Source organism: Etheostoma cragini, chromosome 23 (assembly GCF_013103735.1).
Source record: "Etheostoma cragini isolate CJK2018 chromosome 23, CSU_Ecrag_1.0, whole genome shotgun sequence".
Lineage (NCBI taxonomy): Eukaryota > Metazoa > Chordata > Actinopteri > Perciformes > Percidae > Etheostoma > Etheostoma cragini.
In genome coordinates this window covers 8,510,288-8,534,358 of record NC_048429.1, presented here as the reverse complement: position 1 = coordinate 8,534,358, position 24,071 = coordinate 8,510,288, and the positions used below count along the sequence as shown (strand labels likewise).

Genomic DNA, 24,071 nt, shown 5'->3' with positions numbered 1-24,071 from the left:
CCACACATGTGCTTCATTTGATTTTTCCCTGGTGTGTTTTACGAAAGACCACAACTTTTCTCTGGGTCTGTATGTTGGCTCCTCTGAGATCACTTACACACACACACACACACACACACACACACACACACACACACACACACACACAATGTATCTGTACATCCTGTGAGGCCACATATTGACTCAACAGTAAAATGGCGTCGCCTTGACTCCCCTCTTCTTTGTTGATGAAGGTTTTATTGAAGGAATTTTAACAGTGGTTAATTGCAGTTTTATTTATAGTTACCGGGCTATCTGTATTTGTGAAATATCTGCTGATGATCACCAGTGTTTTAGGGGGAATTTTATTGCCTGTTCTTCTTAATGACCTAGCACTTTGGATTTGCAATGCAATATTTTCACACAATTCAAGCTGCCTCTGTGCAGTTTCTGTTATTCCTTCTGCTTCTTCTTTTTTCAAATTAACTAAGAACTTTTAGACCATGTGAAAACGTTTTATGCTGTGTAGCGTACATTACCATACCTTCAAATCGATCCTTGTTTTTAAAAACTCATGCCTTTGTTTCCTCAAAATAAGGTGCTATTACTGAGACACAGTTATAACAAAGTACCCAACTTTGTGTATCAAAGTAATGGTAAATCTTCCTTTAAAATGCCATTATAAACACTTTAATGTTGCCATCTGTTCATCTGCCAACATTCAAACAAGCTAATAAAATACATTCAAACATGCTTGTTAGAAACAGCTTCTGTGTTATGTGTTCTCCAGTTTAGCATGTCTAAAGTTTATAATTGCCATTAGAATGCAGAGCTGAACTACTATTTTATCAAATCAGTATCATCAGGGATCTTTTTCTTTTAAGTGAGGCTAATGTGGCCACCCTCAGTTTCATCTATTTCCCCCCTTTTTTTAGAAAATGTTTCCTACCATTTTATCAGTGCTCTGCTTTACATTAATACAGCCACACACACTCCCTCTTGGCAGCAGTGCAACCAGTCTCCTACTGCTGGCTGCTGGATCATCCCAGTGGAGCAAATGAGGGTTACAATCCTTGCTCAAGGGCAGAAGAGAGAGTGTTAGTCAAGTGTTGAGTGTTTGTCCATGCAGATTTTTTATAGTTTTGTTGTTTCATTTTTTAAACTGTGACAAGCCATGTGCTTTATTTAGCCTCTTGTTGACCCCACAGAAGCTGTACCAGTTGGTAGAAACATGCTTTGCTCATTTTTGCAGTCTTTTTCAGATAGTGGGGTCAGCGGGTCCTGCTGGCACTTTTGGCAAAGACTGTAGGCACCCCAACAGAGCAGGAAAGCAAAGAAACAGCCTTGAAAGTGGGATGTTTCTTTCAATTTTGATTGTGGTCTTCTATTTTAACAGTGAAGAGTTGTTTTGTTAGCATGACCAAAGTGATTAAAAACATGGTGTTCTTTAAGATTGGATCATATGCAGATCAACAGCATTCTTGTTTATAATGTGAACGTTGGATGCAGCTCAACTATTAGTTCTTAAACAGTTTGCTGGTGGCTATGTTCAGCCAAGTGCCTTAGCCATGGTAACCCATCCTCTGTGAAGTTTTATTTAAAATGTTGTCCACATGAATACCAGGGTCACTTAGAAAAACTGGGAAAATGGAAAGGTTTCAGGCTTGATGCTCCATATTTTACCATCAATGGGTATGTTTTTACAATATGACTTGAGGAAGTGGGAAATTGACAGCACAAGTGATTTTGGTTTGCTGCCAAAACAACAGCGTAAACAGCCAAAGTCAGCGTTTTGGATTCTGGCAGGTGAAATTTTCTAATCCTGGCTGTAGAAGTGATACAATTGCAACAATGTTACTCTCTGACCAGACATATAAAAAGCAAAAATGGCATTATTTTTTTGTTTAAAGTTCCCATGTTATGAAAAAAAATAATTTTTTTTTGTATCTCTGGTGCGTCCACACGCATACAAACTTGGACAAAAAACTATCCATGCTGTTTTGAGTGAGGTACAGGTTTCTGAATGTCCTCTGCCTTCAGTCTCTGGGTAAGTTGTTCAGAATCTGCACGGCTTTCTACGTCACCACGTCACACTACGAGGTGGATTACATTAGCATGTTAGCGTTAGCATGCTCAATGGCAAACACTGCTACAACACACACTAGTTCAGAAATAATCTACAAAAGAACTACTCACACGTTCCTTTTCTGCAGGTATTTCACAAGTGCGCCCTCGTTTAGAAGAAGTCTCCGTGTTTATCCTGCTTTGTACTGACCAAAGTTGGAGAAAGAGTTATCTAGCTGATGTGATCTACCTACTGTGCATGTGTGACTCCCAACAAAGATAGTAAAGAAGGGAGATGTCTCACTCTGTAGCTGAAACAAACACCCAAACACACAGAGTGAAAAGAGGATCTGTAGCAATGTGCAGCACAACAAAAGATACGTGTATGGTGAAAATGAAAACATGTATACTTATTCTGGTACAACACCAAAATACAATTTTGAACCTGAAAATGAGCCTAACATGGGCACTTTAAAGGTAACATTGTTCTGTTTATGATTTCATGTACAGAGGGCAAAGGAGATAGAAAATCAACTGTGGGAAAAAGTGGGAAAGACAGTTCATCGGTCAATGCCTGCAATGTTTATCTAATCTGAAGAGGCAGACTAGTTCTTGTGCCACAGTAATGTAAAAAGGTACGGAGCTTATTTGGGCTTGCGATTCTATAATATCATATTCTCTGGAGACAGTTTAGATGTTGTCAAGAAAGCTAGGAATCATATTGTGTTTGCTACTGACATTTATTGTCTAAATTGCCTGTATCTTATAGTGTTGCCCTGTGTAAAGAAAAATATTCATCAGACACATACAGTACATGTATGGAGGCTTAAACATCCCACATTTATTCCAGACCCTGTTTGATTCTGTCGCATACAGGTGATCATGTACAGCTCAGTTGGTTTTGCATTGTAATGGCCTTGCCAATGTTAGGAGTTCCATTCAGTTGGAATACACATATAAAAAACTACAATAAATACACAAACTTTACTGGAAGACACTTTGCATGAAAGTGTTGTTTAAATGGGATATGCTATACATTATGGGAGCCCATTCTGCCCTTTTGTGATCTAAAGGTCAGATGTGGAGAGGGAAAGGATTGAATAATAAATATCAAGAAGACGGAAACTGCAAAAATGGCAATGGTAAGGAAAAGTAAGTTGGACAACATTTATCATGGATTAACAAACAATGCATGTCCCTGCTGGACCCATCACTACCAAAGTCTGGGAGAATGAAGCGTTGTGAGAGAGACAGGTAGAGAGACAGTTTGTATCTGGGTTACGCTGGCCTCACATCTCTCCACTGCAGATGAATATTAATATGGAGTTATTAATATCTGCTGCCTGCACTGTGTGTGAATATGTGTGTATGCAAGGTCGGCATGGAGGCGCAGTGTGAACAAGCCTTCCTCCTCCTCTTGCTTCTCCTCCTTCTTTTCCTCTTCCACAAAACCTGTATCTCTATTACTTTTTGCTCATCTCTCCTCCTCCTCATGCTCACTTTTTTTTTATAAGTTCTTTGTTTCCTCATCTTCTTTATTTTTCTTTCTCTCTCATTTGCTTCACCCACGCATTCATTCTTCCTGTCTATCACAGCTTATGTTTCAAGGAGGGATGCTGATGCCGATGCTGGCACTGGTTTTGTCATAAATCAAAACAGGGACTTAATTTATGGGTATTTATCAGTTACTTGATACATTTCCTCTGTTAAAATAATCTAAAGGAGACGCTGTATAATGTCTCGTCATTTTTTGTACTATAAAGTGCTGTGGTTGTTCATCCATTTTTTTGAAAAAGATTATACCACTGTGTGTTATTTAGATGATATTTGAGCCTTAGCTGTTTGTAATGTTAGGTTATTTTTTAAAGATTTTAAGTGTACAAGACTGTTGCTTTAAAATATGTTTTCATGACATGGGATGTCATAAAAAAATAAGACTTTGTTGGATTTGGCTCAGACTATTCAACTAGTCAGCCAAAGGGTGGTTTGACTTGACTTCCGAAGCATTAAACAGCTTAAAACCATGCATGTGGCTCAAAGTTAGCACTCTGAGGATTTACCATAGTATGTCATTGTTAAAGCAATTGTCACTTGAATGTGGACGAATGACAATTAGCTACATTTAGCAGTCCCTGTGAGCTACATTGATTAATTTCCATTTATTGTGGAAAAGACCATTGAGAAGATATGTATTACATGAGGTGGGTTCAAATCAAACAAAGGACAGAAGCTGCAGACAATATGGACAGAAACAGAATTTGCAACCGAATAATACAACAAAAATGTAACCGTTGGACAAATAATTTGGTTTTCATTGGGTACCATTGGTTACAGTAGCTTTGTAACCAACCACCTAGATGTTGTAGCATTGTTTTGGACAGAACGTTACATATAAGACTCCTTATGACAACATATCCATATATTACAGTCCCAGTTTTTAATCTACCCTGACCTCCTGGGAGTAATACAACCACCAATCTGTGCTTCAGAACCATGATTCACAGCATGAGGGTTTGACTGAGCTATAAACTAGAAAGGCATGTCAGTGAGCAATGTGTTGTTAAATACAGAGCACCAGTGCATGATCTACACACACACATACTCCCTGGTCATGTTACTATCATCTTTCTGTGTCTATCTATGTGCTGATGGGTTGGCACACACGTTTTCATTTCCCTTCCACTTCAATATCCACTTCAGATAGTATGTTACAGTTTAATGAATAAATCCATATACAATAGAGTTTTTATAAGCAGTGCTCAGCGCAATGAAAAGTACAATAACAGCACAGAGGCTATTAAAGTGTTGAGCCCCACAGACACCTGTAGATTTTATGTTGTTGGACTGACCACATTCATAACAAAAAAAGTAAATGTGCCCTGCTTATATGCTGTGTGGTTTTTGTATGTGTGAGTGTACTGTCATTGTCTGTTGGAGGGTCATAGATCAATGTGGAGCAGGTGTATGTGTGTCTTGTCTTTCAAGGTGAGCAGGTGTATAAATGGAAGTGTGTGTGTGCATGCACGCATGTGTGAGCTTGTATGTGTGTGCATGCGTGCTCATTGTGGGGAGCAGGTGTGTCTGTGTGGTGTGCTCACTCAGCCGGATAATGGGCACATATGGACAAAGTGAGAGAGACACAAATGAGAGACACCGACATGGGGTATGTAGCATACAAAACTCATGCACATGTACACAACTGATACAGACAAGCCTTTTAGACTGCTTTTGGATTTGTGCACTGTGCAGACACTTTGTGCGTGTGTGTGTGTATAAGGGAGTATTTAACACAGAAATTGAATAAAAATAGTAGCTTAAAACCGGTATTTATGATGACAATGATAATGAAGGTGAAACATGATGAGATGATAAACAAGCACCAGAAACAAGGAAGCAGTGGCAATCACAATTTATACCAACAAATGAAACAAGTTCACCTCCTTTATGTCGTTGTATGTTTATTATTTGACTATAATATTTGTCATGTAATATTTGGAATATACTAAATCAGTATCTAAAAATGGTTGTTAAAGGCTGTAATGAAGTATTTATCTGCATCAGACTGGTGATAGACAAGCTGCTTTTTTCTGGCTAGCTAGATGTTAGAGAGCAAGAGAGAGAATAATTGTCAGCTATTTGAAAATGACAGAGAGGGAACTGATGGGAAAAATAGTGAGAAGCAGCGAAGCAAGAGAGATAAAAAAAAATGGTGAGATGAGGAGGGGTAGATTGATGGAGGAAAGGAGAAAGGGTGCGTGACTGAAAATGAACTTGTCCGATGCTCAAGAGCCAACGGAGTGGGTGACAGCTATCTAGATTAGAGGAAGAAGAAGAAGAAAAAGAAGAAGAAGAAGAGAGGTAGTGAGCGGAAGAGGAAGGCCGATTGTTAATAGGTAGGGAGGGATGAGGAGGAGAAAGATTTTGTGGGGAAGAAGAAGAAGCAGAAGAAGAAGATAAAGAAGATGCAAAACTAGAGGGAAGGAGAAGGGAAAAAAGATGTACAGCAAAAGGAGGTCATCATTTCAAATAAACGACTGTTCAGCTGGGATGGCAGATGACAGGACTGTCTCTTGTGAAATCCAGACGTGCTGGAAAAAAAGACTGTTGGTCATGCCCAGTTTTCTGGACATCAGCAAGGCTGTTAATAAGATTAGCTTTTTATATTTTGAATTAGAGCTGCCGCAAGGTGCAGGCCCTTAGTGTGGGTGGCTGCATGTGTGCATCCCCCATTAATTAGTGTCTGATCAGGTGTCATCATCAGTTAATTGACTGATAATAACATCATCACTGTCCACCCAAATAGCTCCCTTTTGGGTCAAGTGAGAAGGAGAAGGAAAAGCAGATGGAAGGAGAGGATGAGAAATGACGCATACGTGAGTGAAGAAAAAGATAAAAAGGAGAAGGGCACACAGAGGAGATGATGTGAGGGACTGATTTAGGCTGGGATAATCTGATTGGTCCTCTTCACTGTGTTATCTGGTCAATCCAGAACGGACTTTGGAAGTCTGACTGAGTTTTTAACAAATCCTTCTGTAAGGATTTTTTTGCTGCTGTGATTTATACTGGAACTGACTTTTGTTGGTAAGCAATATTAAGCTGAACAATGTGTAGTGTGTAGTGTGTGTGTGTGTGTGTGTGTGTGCGTGGGCGCGCACGTGTGTGTGTGTTTGTGTGTGTGTGTGTGTGTGTGTGTGTGTGTGTGTGTGTAGCAATGACATTTTATGGCAGTGCTTGGAGTTGCAGTGATAGCATCTCTTCCGAGTCTTTATCATTAAGTAGATAACAGTTCCACTGACTTGAGTTTGTATCACAGCTCATTACACTCTGCAGTTCAGTTCTCATTGAAGTTTGGCTCAGTTAGGTTCACATATAGTTCAGTTACAGTGAATGCCAACTGTCTTTACAATGTATGGACAAATGTCTAAAGCATCATAACACATTTTGCTCTCTTTATATTGATGAGATCTATCCTTGACATGAGCTCAGTTCTGGTTTATTATTACATAGATCATATACATATAGGAGTAAAAATACATATTTCACCTTAACTGGGGCAACAAAGTAAAAAGGAGAACCTTTTTCAGAGAAGACATTTTGACTTATCACAATAAGAAAAGCACAAGAGTAAATAATACAAAAAATAATAATGGTCAGAATCTGCATGCTGGCTCACTGTCATGGCTCAGGGACTCAATATAACAGATCTATTGTACATTTCATCAGTAACACCCATGCTTTTCCTATGGCAAATTTGTTGTGAAAAAGGCCTATCATCCATTATGTTAACCATCAATTGATCAGCATCAGATGTGGAGCACCACTTTATACCCAACTTTCATATGTTCAACTCATCATCATGGTCATCATGTGAAACCCCAACGTTGAGTGTTATTACTAATACCTGTGCTTTCGCTACAATAACATGTTACAATGTCTGCTGTAAAATGATCAAATAAAAATGCATGTATCCTTTTTATAGTCACACTAGTACAGCTATTATCTTCAAAACTTTAAGAGCATTAATGTGACCTAATCAGACCTACAGTAGTACTAATTACATTGATTGAAGTAGAGCAGCCACTGATTGACTGAAGAACTATGAAAATCATTGACTGCCTTGACGTTATGTAATACTATAAGAGGGAATTAGTGATATTTTCGGCTGCATAGTCATATGATGGATGGGTAAATTATTGGATTAAGTCCTGTCACTTGTTGTTAAGCACCCTAGCCCTCCACCAATTCTTCTGATTTTTCCTCTTTTTTCTGCTCCTCCTAAATTGTATTCACCTCCTCCTGTTTCCTCCTGTGTCTGTATTTGTTTCCCCATGTTTATCCCCTCTGTTTGTCTCGCTATCTTCTTACCACCCCTCTTGCCACAATATATCCCCTTCCCTCCCTCCTGCTTTACCTTTTCTTCATCCTCTTTCCTTTTCTTTTTCAATTGCTTCATCCTCCCCTACTCTTCCCTCTTCACTCTCCCCTTCAGTCCGAATCCTATTTCCACGTTTTTTTCCCCCTGCAAAATAAAGAGCTGCTAATGGGATTATAGTCATTCACATCAGCACAAAGTCTATCATATAACACACACAACAGGACTGTGCATGCGCAGGATGGAAACACAGAGAGACACACGGTCAGACAGACAGATTAGTAAACTCAGTAATATTAAAGTTGTACTCTCCTCTAATCCTCAAAACTCTCACTCATAGAGTGCGTGCGCGCACACACACACACACACACACACACACACACACACACACACACACACACACACACACACACACACACACACACACAACACACACACTCTCTGTCTCTCTTGCTTTCTTTCTCTCTCTCTCTCAGTGGGGTACACCAGAGGGGCCGGCAGTGTGAGATAAACTGATCATGCAGCAGTACAATATGCTAAAAGTGATTATGTGTGTGTTTGTGGATGTGTGTGTGTTTGTTAGAGATAGTGAGCAAAAGAGAGAGAAGATGATGTGCAACAGCAGCCAGGAAGCAGATATTACAGTTTTTCAATACTTTTAACATTTTTCCTAAACGCACCCACACACATACAACACACATAGCTAAACAGTTCACTTTACTCTCAAAATCAAACATTGTAAACTAAACTCCAACACTAATTTTCAAAATACAATAATGCACTAATGCAATACACTATGTCTACCAAAACACTGCAAACATGTCTCAAATCACATAATTCTTCCAAAACACAAGACGTGTTCTCTCCCAACAGGAACATTTGTCCAGTCATACAACAGTGTCAGAAAAACACTAGTGTCAGGTGGAATTACAGAAACTGCATTATTTTTTGTGTCAGGTCTGCCCTTATACAATTGATAACAGTACTGTATATAACAATCTATGGTAATGACCATAGATTGTGTTTTACACTGTAGTTTCTCTTGAACCCTCGCTACATTTAAAATAATTTGTTTGTGTTGAGCTTGTTTGTAAAAGTTTAAATTGTGTGTTAATTGGATGGATTTTGAGTCAAAGCAAGAAGAAATGTGGTAATTGTATAGACTACACAGACAGATTTTGTGCTAACTGTGTAAGAGTTTAGGAAAGTTGTTAAAAGTATTGAAGAAATTGTCATAGCAATCTTAAAAAAACTGTGACTCACACTGGAGTCAATGGTGAAAAGAAAGAGAAATTTATTTTTCAGTATAGACAATATGCAAAGCCTGAGCGTATGTGTGCATGTATGATAAAAATGCTCAAAAAATCACAGAAACACAGCTTTATAATACCAAGTGTTTTTACCGCTGATGAATCTATGGAACACCTCCTTGAAGATTACAGCTGTATTCGAAGCACACAGTTCCTAAAAATGTACAGACATATATTGTGTTGTTGTTTAGTGCATTTGTTTTAAGATCAGTTTTAGGGCACTCCAGTTTTTTAGCTGTAAAAAAAATAATAAAGTGTAAATAGCAGTTATTTAAACAAATATTAAAATGTGCTTGACACAGAACAGCAATAAAGGACACATTACAGTAGTAAAACCAGTCAATAAAACAAGTCTTATAAAATTCTACTTACATGAATCAGGTAGGCTATTAAACTAAAAATAAAATAGTTGATGAAATATGAAATAGTTCCAGGTCGAGGTGCCTTCACGATCAGTGCAAGCTGGCTCCTGTCTGGTTTACCGTCTGGCTGCACCGTAGTATAAAATGACATACAGTCAATGGGCTGCACACAGTGGGCAGGTGCTTGGGGAGCTATAAGCCCTAATGCCGTGCTATTAATCAATATTAATTCGGTGGAGAATATTATCACTTTTCCAATATGAAGTAGTGTAAGGGATTGTAATTTAAATGTTACAGTTGCATTATAGTCAGTCAGTAACGTTTAGCTATGTGTTGTCTCGTTTAATGGGAAATATATTTAGCTAACTATTTAGCTAGCTATTTAGCTAACTTTTTAGCCAGCTCACGAGGACTGGTCTATGATAGTTAGGTTGGTGCACGGACTGGAGGCGGGGTCGTATCAGCTTTTGTTATCCACCGCCAAAAGAGGAACAGGGCATCCGGTACCTGTCAACTGTTCCGTTTACGTCCTGTAATGCTAAGATAACAGGTTTGTTTAATGTCTCGTTTAACGTGTTTGTTTTGTTGAACCATTTTTTGCTTCTCGTCACTGGGGCTAAGCTAGCTGCTGATGGCTAAATACCAAGCTTGCTAGTTTTTTAACTATTCATTTCTAAACCTTTCCGTTGTATAATATACCTAGATAGATATATCTATCTAGGTATATTTTACATGTGTAACTATATGCTGCTGACTATAGTCAGCAGCATATAGTTACACATGTAGCTATTGTACTGAAGAGCAATTTGAGTACTTTTTATTTTATTTTAAATCAGCTCCCGTCACTTCAATTACATTGCAGAAACAAATATTGTGACTTAAGGTTATTCAAATTATTTGACAGCTAACGCTTACGTTCCAGATCAAAATGTTCTCTCTAAACACTTAAGAATCTGGAATGTATAAGTATTATATTTGTGGCATACGTGCAGTTTAATGGCCCACAAACCCGCTCTACGAAGCAGGTTGGTTATAGGCATTTGACCTCGCGTGGTGAGGTTAGGTTAGGATAGGGTTAGGGTACCGTTACGGGGAATTGGGACACTAAACTGCACGTGGACTCATTCTGCTTTAAAAAAGGCCTTTTTCACGGAACATGTATAGTACGAAAAGCACAGGTGTATATAATTAAATTAATGATCCTGTTGTGTCACATTTTCATGGCATCATTAATGTTATTAGCAACACCTGTGCTTTTAATCTGAACCTCTGTTCCTACTAAAGTAGGCCTACGTAGGTACGTTTTGCTGATAATTCTCTAGTTTTAGCTGAATGCAGCACTGTTACTTGTAATAGTTCTTTTTTTTTAAATAGCAATACTGGTACTTCTACTGTTGAATATTTCCCCACTGCACATTGAACAACTATGTTCTAAATAAAATCACACTTCAGACACATCAGACTTTAGTACTTTTGGGGTGATATGTCTCAGTATGGGCACCTTCATGAGACTGTAAACACACAGCATGTTAGACAGTTAGATGCTTCTGGGACGTATGTGCGTGTGATATAGTTACAACTCAGGATATGATGTAATGTGTGCCTTCAGGCTGTGAGTTTATATGAAGAAACAACTCAAAAGTGAGAGGAATGGGATTTCAGTGGATATTCTACCCTGTAATCATACTAGCAAATGGTAATTCTCTCCGCCTCTTTTCTTTAACCTCTGCATCTCTTTTTCCTCTCTCTCTCTCCCCGTATCTCTGTTGTGGCAGCACAGGTTGGATTAACTTTACGGTGTAAGGTTTAAAGTTTTGCATTCCTGTTCTCCCAAGAGTAACTTTGCATTTACAGGATTTGTGAATTTCCCATTTGGAAATACAGTACATTTGGTCAGATGTGACTAAAATCAGCATATTGATAATTTGCTCAGAGCATTGGTGTTAATACTGTACATGTAGTACCGATTAAGGTTTTATTACTGTATGCGACCAACTTCTAACTGTATACATTGTATTAAAATGAACACAACAAGTGATTTTGTCCTAAAACACTTGTTTTTGATGAAAAGATGTTACTTAGAAACTGTTGAATGTTAAGATGGTTTGATAGCACCAGTAGCTGGGACTTCTTAGTTTATAAATAAACTGTAGTTACCATAAAGCAATGCAGTTCTTCTCCATTGTCAGGAACATTTAAAATGTTTAAAATGCCCATCAAAATGTTAATAATAATTGTTGACAAAAAAAGTAACACAAATGTTGTCCTAAACCTGAAGAGGGTACATGGTTTCACAGAGTGTGTGATCTACTACATGGTGAGAGCATTTGTGGAATCCTTGTTCAGATGTCAGCGGGAAGGAGGAGCTGAGAGGATATTATAACTCGCTTTCATCTGGCTAAGCATACAGTATGGATAATCTGCTCTCTCTTACTTTTACTCACTACGTAATCTCACTGGGATTATTGTAATTCTGTCTTTCATTTGTCTCTGACATTCTTCCTTCATTTTATTCCACTATGTACAATTGCAGTCGGCAGTCTTGCAATTCTATTCTCAGACTTGATTTTTTGTTTCCTTCTCTGCTATTCCCCACTAAGTGAATGTAGGACTCTGTGACTCCTGTCATTATACCATCATACCAACCATGTTCTTGACTGCAGGAAGATGTTGGCCTTGGTTTGTGACAAAGTATTTTGTGTGGTTCTAAACGTTGCAAAGTTGTGCAACAGTTGAAATGCTTTCCTACTCTAATGCATTAGGATTTAGACAAGGACATTTTAAAATCTCCTGAACATTTGCCTCTGTACTAAATAAAAAGAGGTGTGGTAGAACAAGATTCTATTTAAAGCTGCCATTTAAAAGTAGGCCTAATGATAAAGAGTTGTGAAATAATATTATCATTATGTAATGTTAGCACAGAAAATTATCATTACACCAGGCCGTAGTTGCTGATGAGTGATGTTGAGTGTGTGTTGAGTGTGTGTTGACACAAAGTGAATGGACTGCATAACCTATCCAATAGGCTGAGGAACTAAACCGCACACGGTTAGCTCTGTTGTACTTGCTTGACAGATGGGAGTATGTTAGTCATCATCTATTCTACAGGGAGAGACAGTGTCTAAAAAAATGGACTCACCAGCTTATCTATCAAAAATTCAAACACCATTGAAGCCTCCAAACTAAACTTCCAAACTGTAGAAAAGTGAAACAGCAACCATGTCTAATGTCTTAAATCAAGTGGATCACTTACTGACTGAAAGAAGTGAATTGTTGTTTGCTAACTTTCTTTCTCCTCTCTTCTTGTTTCTTCCTACTTCTCTCCATTCCAGGCTCCGACTACTCTCCTCCACCCCCCCTTCCTCCCCCCGTCCTGAGCAACGAGCACAGTGGAAGTGGTAGCCATGGTGACCACGGTGGAGGAGGGGGCGGGGTCAACCACGGGTTAGGGGTGGTGGGCCTGGCCCCGGAGCACATCGCCACACCGGGGGCAGCCCTGAGCTGGCAGGCGGCCATCGACGCTGCACGGCAGGCAAAGATGATGGGCAACGCCGCGTCGGGCGGAGGGGCGGGGCTTGGGTCGGGAGGGGGCGGGCCCATCTCCACGGCCAGCTCCACGCAAAGGAAGAGACAACACTATAGCTCTAAGCCCAAGAAACAGACAACAACGACAGCCACAAGGCCGCCTCGGGCCCTACTTTGTCTCACACTCAAGAACCCCATCCGCAGGGCCTGCATCAGCATCGTGGAGTGGAAGTATCCTTTAACTAACTATAAGTGGAGATTTGTCTTTATACTTTTTGTGATATGGAATAACACGCAACATGTTTAACTTTCAAGAAGGTGTCATGTTTTTAAAGGTGGACACCTGACTTCCTCAATTAATTCACTTTTGTTGGATAGCCTAAAGCAAGGCTCTTAAGGTCCTAGTTCTAATTTACAGGTTTCGGTTTAGGTTGCCTTCCTTCAGAACATTCAAATCTGGCAGATGTGAAAAAACCTTTCCTTGACGCAACTGAGAATGAACAGTTAATCAACGAGCAATAACCTAAAAACTGCGAAAGGTTTGGCGCTGGTGCTATGTTAAATGGAGTAATAAATCATTAGAGGTGAGAGAATTGTTAAAATACTTAACATTGTGCGAGCGCACTTACTCATTGAGCTACAGGCCGCCCCTAATGTTGCAATGTTAAAAAGCATTTATTGTGCCGTACAAATCTGATCTGATTATCCATTCAAACTACATGGTTTGCTTTCAATATGAAGGGCAATTACAGCTTTGGCAGGACAATATTTTTGCTCCTAAAAACAATGTTGACTAGCCAAAAGAGAAGAAGAGCCAAAACTTGAGAAATACACATATTTCCATGCAAATCTCACATAAATACTGTAATGTAATGTACTGTTCTGTAATACAATGTGCAACCACATTGTATTACCACATTGCATCCCATTTGGAATGGATTTATAGAAACATGCTATAGCATGGATAACAGGTAGAGAAAAATCACAACAATGAGGAAAAGAAGGCATACAAAAGGAAGGATATAAACATGTTAAGAATGTCTCACCCTTCCTCTTTTGTCCCTAACCCGCCTATCCCTTCTTCTCTTTCCTTCTTAGTCAATCTCTTCTTTCTTGTGTCTCCCTGAGTGTAATCCTCTGCTCTCCACTCGTCTTTATCCTTTCTCCCCTTCCTCTGTCTGTCCACTCTCTTTCATCTCACGTTCTTTTCTCATAGGAGAATGAAACACATGTCATTTTCATCCCTCCTTCACACCTCTCCCAGCATTTGTTTTTTCCCTAGCTCTTCCTAACTGCATTCATTCTCTCTCCCCCAGGTCCACCCAAGCATCTATTCCTCCTTTGCTTTGCCATTTATTATCCGTCTGTCCCTCCCTCTGTCCGTCCAAATCCCTTTATTCCCACTGTTCCTCCACCCGTCTTTCCTTTCTACCCTTCTTCTTTTTCTCCTGTGTTTTAAGCTGCTGATTATAATGACTTGTTTTCCCTTAGGGTGAGATGGAGGGAGAGAGAGAAAGAGGCAAAAATGGTCACTGTCACAGTCAAAGTGATCTTTAGAAGGAGGGGGTCCACATAAGCATTAACTCAGCAAGAGCACAGTCACACATAGTCCTGAGAGGGAGAGAAGAAAAGGAAGCGGAGGGGTTTGAGGGATGAAAAGGGCAGGGACGTGTGCAGGACATGGATGTCAACAGTAGAGATGATGGATCAGATTAGCTCAGGAAGGATGGAGGAGAGGATGGGAAAGGCAAACTAGAAAAATGACAGAGCAGGGGGAGGGCAAATACAATAATGAGTGAGGGGAGGAGAGGAGAGGAGAGAGGATGGGGGGATAATGGTGGAGGAAAAGAGAGAAGTGGCAGGCAGAGCAAATTGTTTATTACTGTACATTTGCATTACTGTATGTGAGTTTGTGTGTTTAAATAGGGTTGCATAAGGAAATGATCACATTAGAATAAATCAGAGTTGATAACATTGTAGGCTATAATGAGGTGAAGCACCATAAAACAATTTGTTTGTTGGTCAAAATTATACAACTTGGCTTTTTAGGAATTCAATCTAGTTTTTTTTTTTACTTTTAAATTAAATACAGTGAAAAGATTTTTCTATTGGATTTCCTGTTGCTAAGATACTCTCACCGAAGTAATATTAAAAAAGAAAAAATCCAGTAATAAATGATGGCATAATTCTTGGTGATGTGTATATTTATCAAACAACCACAAAAAAACTTTTATTTTTATTTGGTCTCTTGAGTCCAGCATGCATTATAACATGCATATTGCTCAATTAAAAGAGGTTCTTAAAAACAACCCAAAATGTCCCAAGGGACCAGCCTTGTCCCTTAAAGTGTGTGTGTAATCGCCCTCTGTGTGGTGAAGTGATAGGCACAATGTCAATGGTAGACTTTAAACTACTCCGTCCAGCTGTGCTTATGCTGTTAAAATAAGAAAATGAATGAGAGAAAGCATGCATAAACCCTCAGGGTCACTGGAACTATCTCACCCAATGACTGATGAGCGTTCAGATCATTACCCACAATTCCCAGCATCATTCATTGAAACAGCTCTAAAGGAGGGAAAGATGAGAGTGACGGAGAGAAAAAGGTGAGAGAATGAGATGAGTAAAGGAAAGACGAGGGACATTAAAGAGGGCTTTTTGAGGAGAGACCAGAAAGAAGAAGAAGCATACAGCATGGATTTTGAGCCACAAAAAAATAAACATGGAGGGAGTAGACCGGTTTAAAAATGGCAGTAAATGTTGTCTTTCGCTAGTTTCAAAAATCCAGATCAAACTGTCAGTGCTGCTTCTCTATCTAACCATTCTATTTTGGGATCTCCTTCATAACTGCAGTGTGGGCCTGCTTAAAGACAGAATGCTTTTGAACAGTAGTCTGTGGGGGACTGCTCTGTACTGTATACAGTGGTCTTGTGAATGTGTGTACTTTTGCGTTCATGTGTCGCTGTTATTCATTAGTGTGTGTGTGTCTGTGTGTGTGTCCTGTATAGAGTACCTCTGCCTCTAGAGATAGCTGATCCGAAATCTTCCTCTCTTCCTCCTCTGTTACCATGACAACAGCTACTGCTCTCAACAGGTCAATTGGGGCCTATCTGAGCTCGCACATGCAAGCAAACACGCACTTAGATTACAGAACCCGCACATAAACACTCTTGAAGAACACAGGCCCATACTTGCACGAAGATGATAGACAACTGAAACACACAGGCAGCACTCTCAAATGCTGTGTAATTATATCATTTAAGCATTACCTGCACATTGCAAGGTCAGCGTGAGAGACAAAGAGAGAGTGAGGCTAACTACCATGTTCTCTACATGAAATCACACTAAGTGGTAAATTTGAAAAGGTGTCATTGAGTGCATTTACACACACACACACACACACACACACAAACACACACAAACAAACACGAACACTGTTTCCTAGCTAACGGACTATATTTTGCATCAGTTCACATGAGGGGTTACACCATTTTTATGTATTTTCAACTCAATCAGGGAGACCGATAAATGTTCTCAGCATAACACAGAAGAGTGTTGAGCTCGCTTTTCCAGATACTATCAGTATGTCCCTGTTTTCTTATTTGGGTTTGTCAAGATAAGTGGTTATCTGTGTTATTGTGAGCTGCATGTGGTGGTTAAGTGAGGTGACTGCTGAACAGAGTTTTTTTGAGAAAATAACAGCATTGTTGATTCAGTCCCAGTGTGACGATTTGTGGTAAGCATACAGTTAGCTGATCAAAATGCTGAATATATGTGTTGAATTCCAATATCCCCCAGACAGTAACACCGTGGCAAATACTCAATCATGTCAGATATAAAACCTGCTGAGCTAACTGGATGCTGATTTCAATTTTATTTTAGTTATTGCCGTTTTTTCTAACGCTGTCAGAGTAAACCCCCCCAATTAGCCTTTGGCAGAATTCTGACCACTACTATTTCTATGCTGATAGAGATGGATATTTGCTATTGTTATGCCAATTAATGTACATTATTAATAGACTTGGTGCTTGTTTTGATGATTTACTCAGACCCAACAGCCCAGTAGATATATTACAATGTTGATTGAAGCAGGCCTCAAGGGCTTTAAAAATTATGGGTCAGAAACCCAGAATGAGTCACAGGCCTGTTTTTCTCTGCGTCCCCGCATGTGAGTGATTAACTTTGATGCATTTTGGTCCCATGCTGAATGATCTTGTGGCCAATGATGTTCAAGGGTCAATCCTTAATCCAAACATAAACTAAGTATTAGTTCCACCATAAAAAAACATTTAAGATTTGTGCTTTCTCCCTCTCGCCATTTCTGTCCGCGGGGCTATTTCTAAAACGGTAGTTAAAGCTCGAGAATAGATGGCAGGTCTGTTTCTAGACGGGCCACACACACAGCAAGATTGGCAGTGTGATTATATAAAGTAAAAGATTGATACAGTTGTGAAGTTTACTTTTTATTTAACTAAAATTAATTTGTCAAGACATGTCCATCTATCATCTGCAGTCAAACCTATTAGAAATTTTACTGGGTAATTTAAAAATATTATTGGGCACCAGTAAAATCACAAAAAGTGCACTTACAAATTGCAGGTGTGGTTTCAGCTAGCGAAAAGACTTTGTCGAGTTGAGATTGTAAGGTGGTATATTCACTTATCTTTAGAAACTCAAGGCCTTGTGTTCAAGGCCTTGTGGTGGAGGAGGAATTTGAAAACAAAAATGTCAGATTCTATCTATTTCTAAATGTAATGAGGATGAACAGCTGAAGTTGGAACATAAGCTGCCCAGAAGGTTATATTGGTGTCTTTTAGCTGCCATATTTCCAAGTAGGTAACCAGGATCAAATTGATTAAAGTTACAGCAACACATGCAAATGTATATTGCGAAAATAGAGATCAATTACTTTTTGCATTTCTCCCTTTTTCTTCTAATTTGGTCACATTTTCTGCTGCACAAGTACTGCTGCTAACTGCCTCTTTTGATCATGGCAAAACGTAGACTCTAAGCAGCAACTAGGATCCCTGATTGGCTTGTCACCTGTGAAAATTGTCACTTTTGTTGGATAAAAAGTCCTGCAAAGTCAGATTCAGTGCAGCAAAAGCCTGAATTCATGGTGTGATGTGTTGAACGTGAACATCAGCTGAAAGTGTGCATTAGTTTGAACCTGTGATAGCACAACTCATCAGTTCATCGCTGTTTACGTTATACTACACAATCTGGAGTCTAGACTAATTTGACATGCAGCCAAAAGGGAAGGAAGAAAGGAAGGGAGTAAGGAAGGAATTAATAGAAGAAGAGAGCAGAGGGAGAGCAAAAAGAGGTTGGAGGGAGGTGACAGAAGTGGCAGCTAGTAATTGTGTTGATGAAAACCAGACCTCCTTTATCTCTCCTTCACATTCTCTCTCTCCCTCCCTCTCTCACTCTCCTTTGACTCTCCATTCTCTCCCTTTGCATCTCTACCTCTCTCTCTGAGGCCAAAAATAATGAGGTCACTCCCCTCTCAAGGACCGTTCCATATAAAAAACCTTCTGTGTCTCTCCTCTCTCTCATTCCATTTCACTCTCACTCTTTCTATGTCTACATCCTGTCTTCCACGCGACAGGCCTGCTCCTCGACACACCCATATTAGGACATGCACAGTCTCTCTACCCCCCTCTTGTACACACACAGAGGTTCCTAAGTGACCCAATATGTCTTATTGTTAACGCGAAGGCAAACTCAACAGCTTTGATCTCTCTCATTGCGTACACTGCTTGTGCACTCTGCTATGTGTGTATACATATACCTCTGCTTATGTAAGGACAAATTAGCTTGTTTAAAAATACCTTTTTGTTAAAATAACACGCCTGACATGAAGACCTTTTCTATTCAGGAAGGTCAGATGTCAGAGTCAGAATTTCTTTGTACTGTGTACTAGAGGTTTTCACAGATCAATAAAAACCTACCTAAACCTGACATATAAAGCTTTATATTTTTAAAAAGAAGCCCAATCCAAAAGGGTCCTGAGGACAGGCAGACCAGGTCCGAAATAGACCAGAGGTTAATTAGACTTGATTCAAAACAGCACCAAAATAGTTTCCCCAGGGAGACCTAAACATAATGAACACTAATTAACAAACAGCCATGGTCTAAAAGAGTAGCAGTTCACAAACTTGCCTAAAAAAAACCTTCCAGCAATGATGGATTATGTAGCACCACATGATCACAATACATGTTGTTATGATCCAAGATCAGCAGCATTAGAAATAGACACAATTAGACTTAATATTATTTTGACCCGTACTCAATCGACTGTCAGTTAAGACTAACTAAGTACGGTAGATGATCTCTTCTGTGTAAATGTCTCTATACTTGTGTTTTGTGTACTCTGTATATTCCTTAACCCTCCTCTCAGACCGTTTGAGATCATCATCCTGATGACCATTTTCGCCAACTGTGTGGCCTTAGCCGTCTACATCCCCTTCCCTGAGGATGACTCAAACGCCACCAACTCCAACCTGGTGAGTTATCTACAATATTTAGTTAGATAAGTTAGCAGTGAAATTTGCGCACTTGCTCTTTTTACTCCACCAGTTGCGGGCTTAAGTAACCGTTGGGCTCATTGGCTATTTTTTCAAATCCTGGCAGACTGGATTTCTTGTGTCTAGGGAAAAGAGTGAAAGACAGTGGAGGAAAAAATGATTGGACCAGGAGAAAACAAGCAGTGGGGAGTAAAAAAAGAATATACCTTTCTTTGAATAATACCTTCTTTGAGCATCCTTTGTTTCATCATTGATGGTTGGATACATCAGAGCTGTTGAGTAATACGTTCCACTCTAAAGCCTGAAGAAAATGGAGGGTTTCAGTTATTTTGACTGAGGGCTCTTCAGTTACATGAAGTAAAGCCATGTGAGTTGATTTCAATCAAAGGCAATGCATCATTGTCTTGTGGGCAACAGAACAATTTTGGAAAGAGAAAATAGTTGTTTTGATTGAGGAATGATTCTGTGGTTGCCAAAATGTCATCTTGTGTAATGTAGCCTACTAAACGTAGGATAATTTGATATTTGTCAAACTAAAGCAAAAATATCTTACAAAACAAAGACATCTGTTGCTTTGAAACTCAGCTTTCCTGACTGCTTCTTGCCAAACCTCTTATCTAATTACTTCAACCTGGCCACTCACCAAGGTGTGTATGTGTGTGTGCCCGTGTGTGTGTAAAGCAGTGTGTTGCTTTGTGGTTATATAAATCAATATCTATTAATCCATCAATCCATCCATCCACCCATCCATTAGCTCTCCTTGAGGAAATGCCAATCCCAGTTGACATTGGGTAAGAGGTGGGATTCACCGTGGGCAGATCACCAGTCAGTCACAGGGCTACAAATTAATGATTGCACATACGTATCTGTACAATGTGTGTGTGTGTGTGTTTGTGTGTGTGTGTGTGTGTGTTTGTGTGTGTGTGTGTGTGTGTGAGAGCTTGCAGATGTATGCCAGTGTATTAGTGTGAGGACACTAATCCCTCTAAGGCCATGTAACATCTGTCGCTCTGTCTTTCATTGTTTCTTTCTTTCTTTCCTTCCTTCCAAGAAAGATTTGCCACAGGTACTCATTTTGAGGACTCCTGCGGTACTATGGTTTTCAGATTGCTTGTAGTGTGTCTCCTTTAATGATACAGTGTCAGAGCAGGTATAAGAGTCAATAGAAAAGGAAATAGGATTGAATCAAGTCAAAGATCTTGAAACTACAGGTAGAGAGTTAATGAATGAACCAGTAAAGAGTAAATTCTATACAACATAGATGGTGACTGCCTAAAATCAACCTTCAGATGCATCTCAAAAGCCTTCTAGGCTGATAAATAAAGCAGTTAGCACATCCATTAAAGGTCGTACCAGAAATCTAGTAAATATTCTGTGTAAATAGTGACTTTTTGCTTGGTACAGCATTTAATTGACAAAAAGTAATGCTTAGCATTTATATATATATGTAAGTGTGTATGTATATTTATATATACTGTATATATTCCTGGACAGTCTAGACTGGATAACAGTAAGTCTACAGTCCCTCTATGTCTGTCAACACCATGAGAAGAATTTTAATGCCACATTTTAATACACACACACGCACACACACACACAGACAGACACACACACACACACACACACACACACACACACACACAGACAGACAGACAGACAGACACACACACACACACACACACACACACACACACACACACACACACTCAACCTACTCACCACCACCACAGCTGTGGTCAATTAGTTTTATAACCTTCTGACAGACAGGAAGCAGTGTACAGAATAGACTAGAGGCTTAAATAACGTTTCAACCATGTATCCGTGTGTGTGTGTGTGTGTGTGTGTGTGTGTTTGTGTGTGTTTTTGTGTGTATGTGTGTAGTATTATCAAGTATACAAGTTACAAAAGTAACAAAAGTTACAAAAGTCTAATTGTAAATATTTTAAAGCTCTAGATTTATACACATATGTGTAAAACTAAACTGTCTTGTTATGTGCCAATCATAAGTCAGAATGAAAACCTAACATTTAAAAAAAAGCCTTCCTTTGGCATTTCCAGGAGGGAATCTTACATTGTTTTACCTTTGTCTTTCAATATTTATTTACTTTGACAACTTACCTTATTCAGTTCTTTAAATGTGTTTGCAAGGCAGTGATTAAACCCCAAACTACCAGAATCCATCTTACGTCTCATTGGTAATTTGCCATAGTGTCCATTGTGATTCTCACTATATTGACATTTAAATCATTTGAATGATTGGTTTATCCAGAGCTGCTTACAGTGACTGTTCTGCTTAAGCACACTCTAACGGACCAACTGACTCCTGTGACGTAATTGTCTTACCAGTACGAAACCTGACACTTTTTTGAGTGGCTTTACACTGTTAAGTTATTTCTTACAGTGTTACTTTTGTATTCAACTTCTACAACTGTGAGGTCACCCTCTCATTAATTATAATTTGAGTTTGCGCTCTGGAGGTTTTAAATGTTCCCTGCATCAAAACTCTTGTTACTGTGCTATTTTACATTGTTGTGTCTTCCTCCCCCCTTGTTAAAGTTTTCTAGCATTTTGCTCACAGGTTTCTCTATAGAGCTGCCCTTACAGTTTCGGAAAAGGTATTTGGTAGCTCTTATGTTTACTTGTGTCTGACTCCTCAGTCAGTTTGCCATTTCCTCTTTCTCTGTTCCTCCAACAATGTTTTCCTAGCTTTCTGATTCTTTTTTGCCGGCTCAGCCATGACAATAGTGTGAAAAACTCCATCGCTACCTTGTTAGCCAGTTTGTTAATGGGCGTATGTGTCCAGTGCCATGAAGCAATTTGTTACAACGCGGGACCTGATATCACGCGATACTTGCTGAATCTGAGTCCATCGATTCGCCAAGTTGCAAGGGTGGTTTTTCTGTTCACAGGCGTTAGGGGGGAGAACCACCATTCAACTCAAAAAAAGCCATATACTGTAACTATTCCAGTGACTCCGAAGCTGTTCAGTTTAGGTAAATTAAGCTAAAAAAAATGCATTGTTCCCCTTTAAGTATTGTTGTCATTCTTTTTGTAATTTGGGGTGACACATTGTGGCTAGCCCCTGGTGGTTTTGTTTGCTCACCTGCACAGTTTTATATTTACCATTTTTTCCGTTTTTAATATTTGCAAATAAACTTTAGGCTTATACAAGTTTGATCTTTCAATGAGGTATAAGCTCAAAACAGCTGCATCATGACTGGTTCAGTATCGTGATGATGCTGTTCATATTTACCCCCAACCCTAAGTTTGACTGAGTCTGAGTTTTAGAATCAATATGGCGCCCCCTCGCTAGATTTGTGCAGCTCTGTCTTATGTAATACCAGAGATCTATTGTATTGCTTCTAGTACATGATTTCTATTTCTATCTGTATCCCATAATGTGCTGCTCTGTCTCCTTGACGACATGCCCAATAATAGCAGCGGGAGAGGTTGTCATGGATATGGTAACCTTAGTGATGCTCCTCATCTGTCCTTGGTTACAGAGGAAAGAAGGGTAGAAACAAAAGTGAGAAAAATCTCTTCTCTCAGGGAGGAAATTACTCTGTACCAGTTCAGTTCAGAAAATATCTTTTTTTTTTTTTAAGGGTAAAACTAGATGAATTTTCTCTAACTAGAATGTGAAGCTTAAGGAACTTCTATCGCTGTGGCTGTCTTATTTCTCTCCTTCTCTGTATCTGTATCTCTCTTTCACCTTCCCCCCCTTTTCCCTCCTCAATCACTTTCTCCCTCTTGCCATCCCTTCATTCTAATCAGATCATGATGGATACTTTCAGATTGACAGAATAATGTTGTCATAACCAAGCAATTCACTGATCAATATACCTGATTAGACATTGATTGATGGAGAGACAAGAACACACACACACACACACACACACACACACACACACACACAAAAAGACACTTTTGATACTAAATCCCATAAGCAATAATGAGGCTTTATAGGATTAGTTATTGAGGTTTGAGATTACTTAGGTGTGTTACTGTATGTGTGTGCATATTCAGGTTTAAATTGTATGTTTGACTTCCATATCGTTTGCATTCAATTGTATAGTGTCAGCCGTGTCAGTCATGGATGGTGTTTACCTGAGTTTGTGTGTGTGTTTGTGTTTGTGTGTGTGTGTGTGTGTGTGTGTGTGTGTGTGTGTGTGTGTCAGCAGTGGGTGAAAGGGTGTTAAGTGTTTAGCTAAATTAGCTGCTGGCTTTTCAGTAGGTGTGTGTAACAAGCACCTTTTAAGTCAATGAATCACCTTTTAGAGGATAATGGACCCTATCCCAACGCACACAGATAACTTCTCTTTCCTTTGGGTCTTCTATTTGGGTTTCTCATTTTATATGAACATATAATGAATAAGTTGGCAAATTGGTTAAAATGCATAAACTATGCATTGTTTTCCTATCCTTAACCAGGTAG

At 39.3% G+C, this 24,071-nt stretch overlaps 1 protein-coding gene across 9 annotated transcripts in view; it reads left to right on the top strand.

Annotated features, from left to right (window-relative positions):
- The window catches only part of cacna1c (calcium channel, voltage-dependent, L type, alpha 1C subunit), a 186,652-nt gene that overhangs the window by 41,613 nt on the left and 120,968 nt on the right, over positions 1-24,071 (top strand). For all 9 annotated transcript variants that reach the window (XM_034863709.1, XM_034863708.1, XM_034863710.1 and 6 more), the window contains exons 2-3: positions 12,920-13,343; positions 19,510-19,615. In XM_034863709.1, the coding sequence (XP_034719600.1) occupies positions 12,920-13,343; positions 19,510-19,615 (530 nt within the window). The remainder of the gene's footprint in view (positions 1-12,919; positions 13,344-19,509; positions 19,616-24,071) is intronic.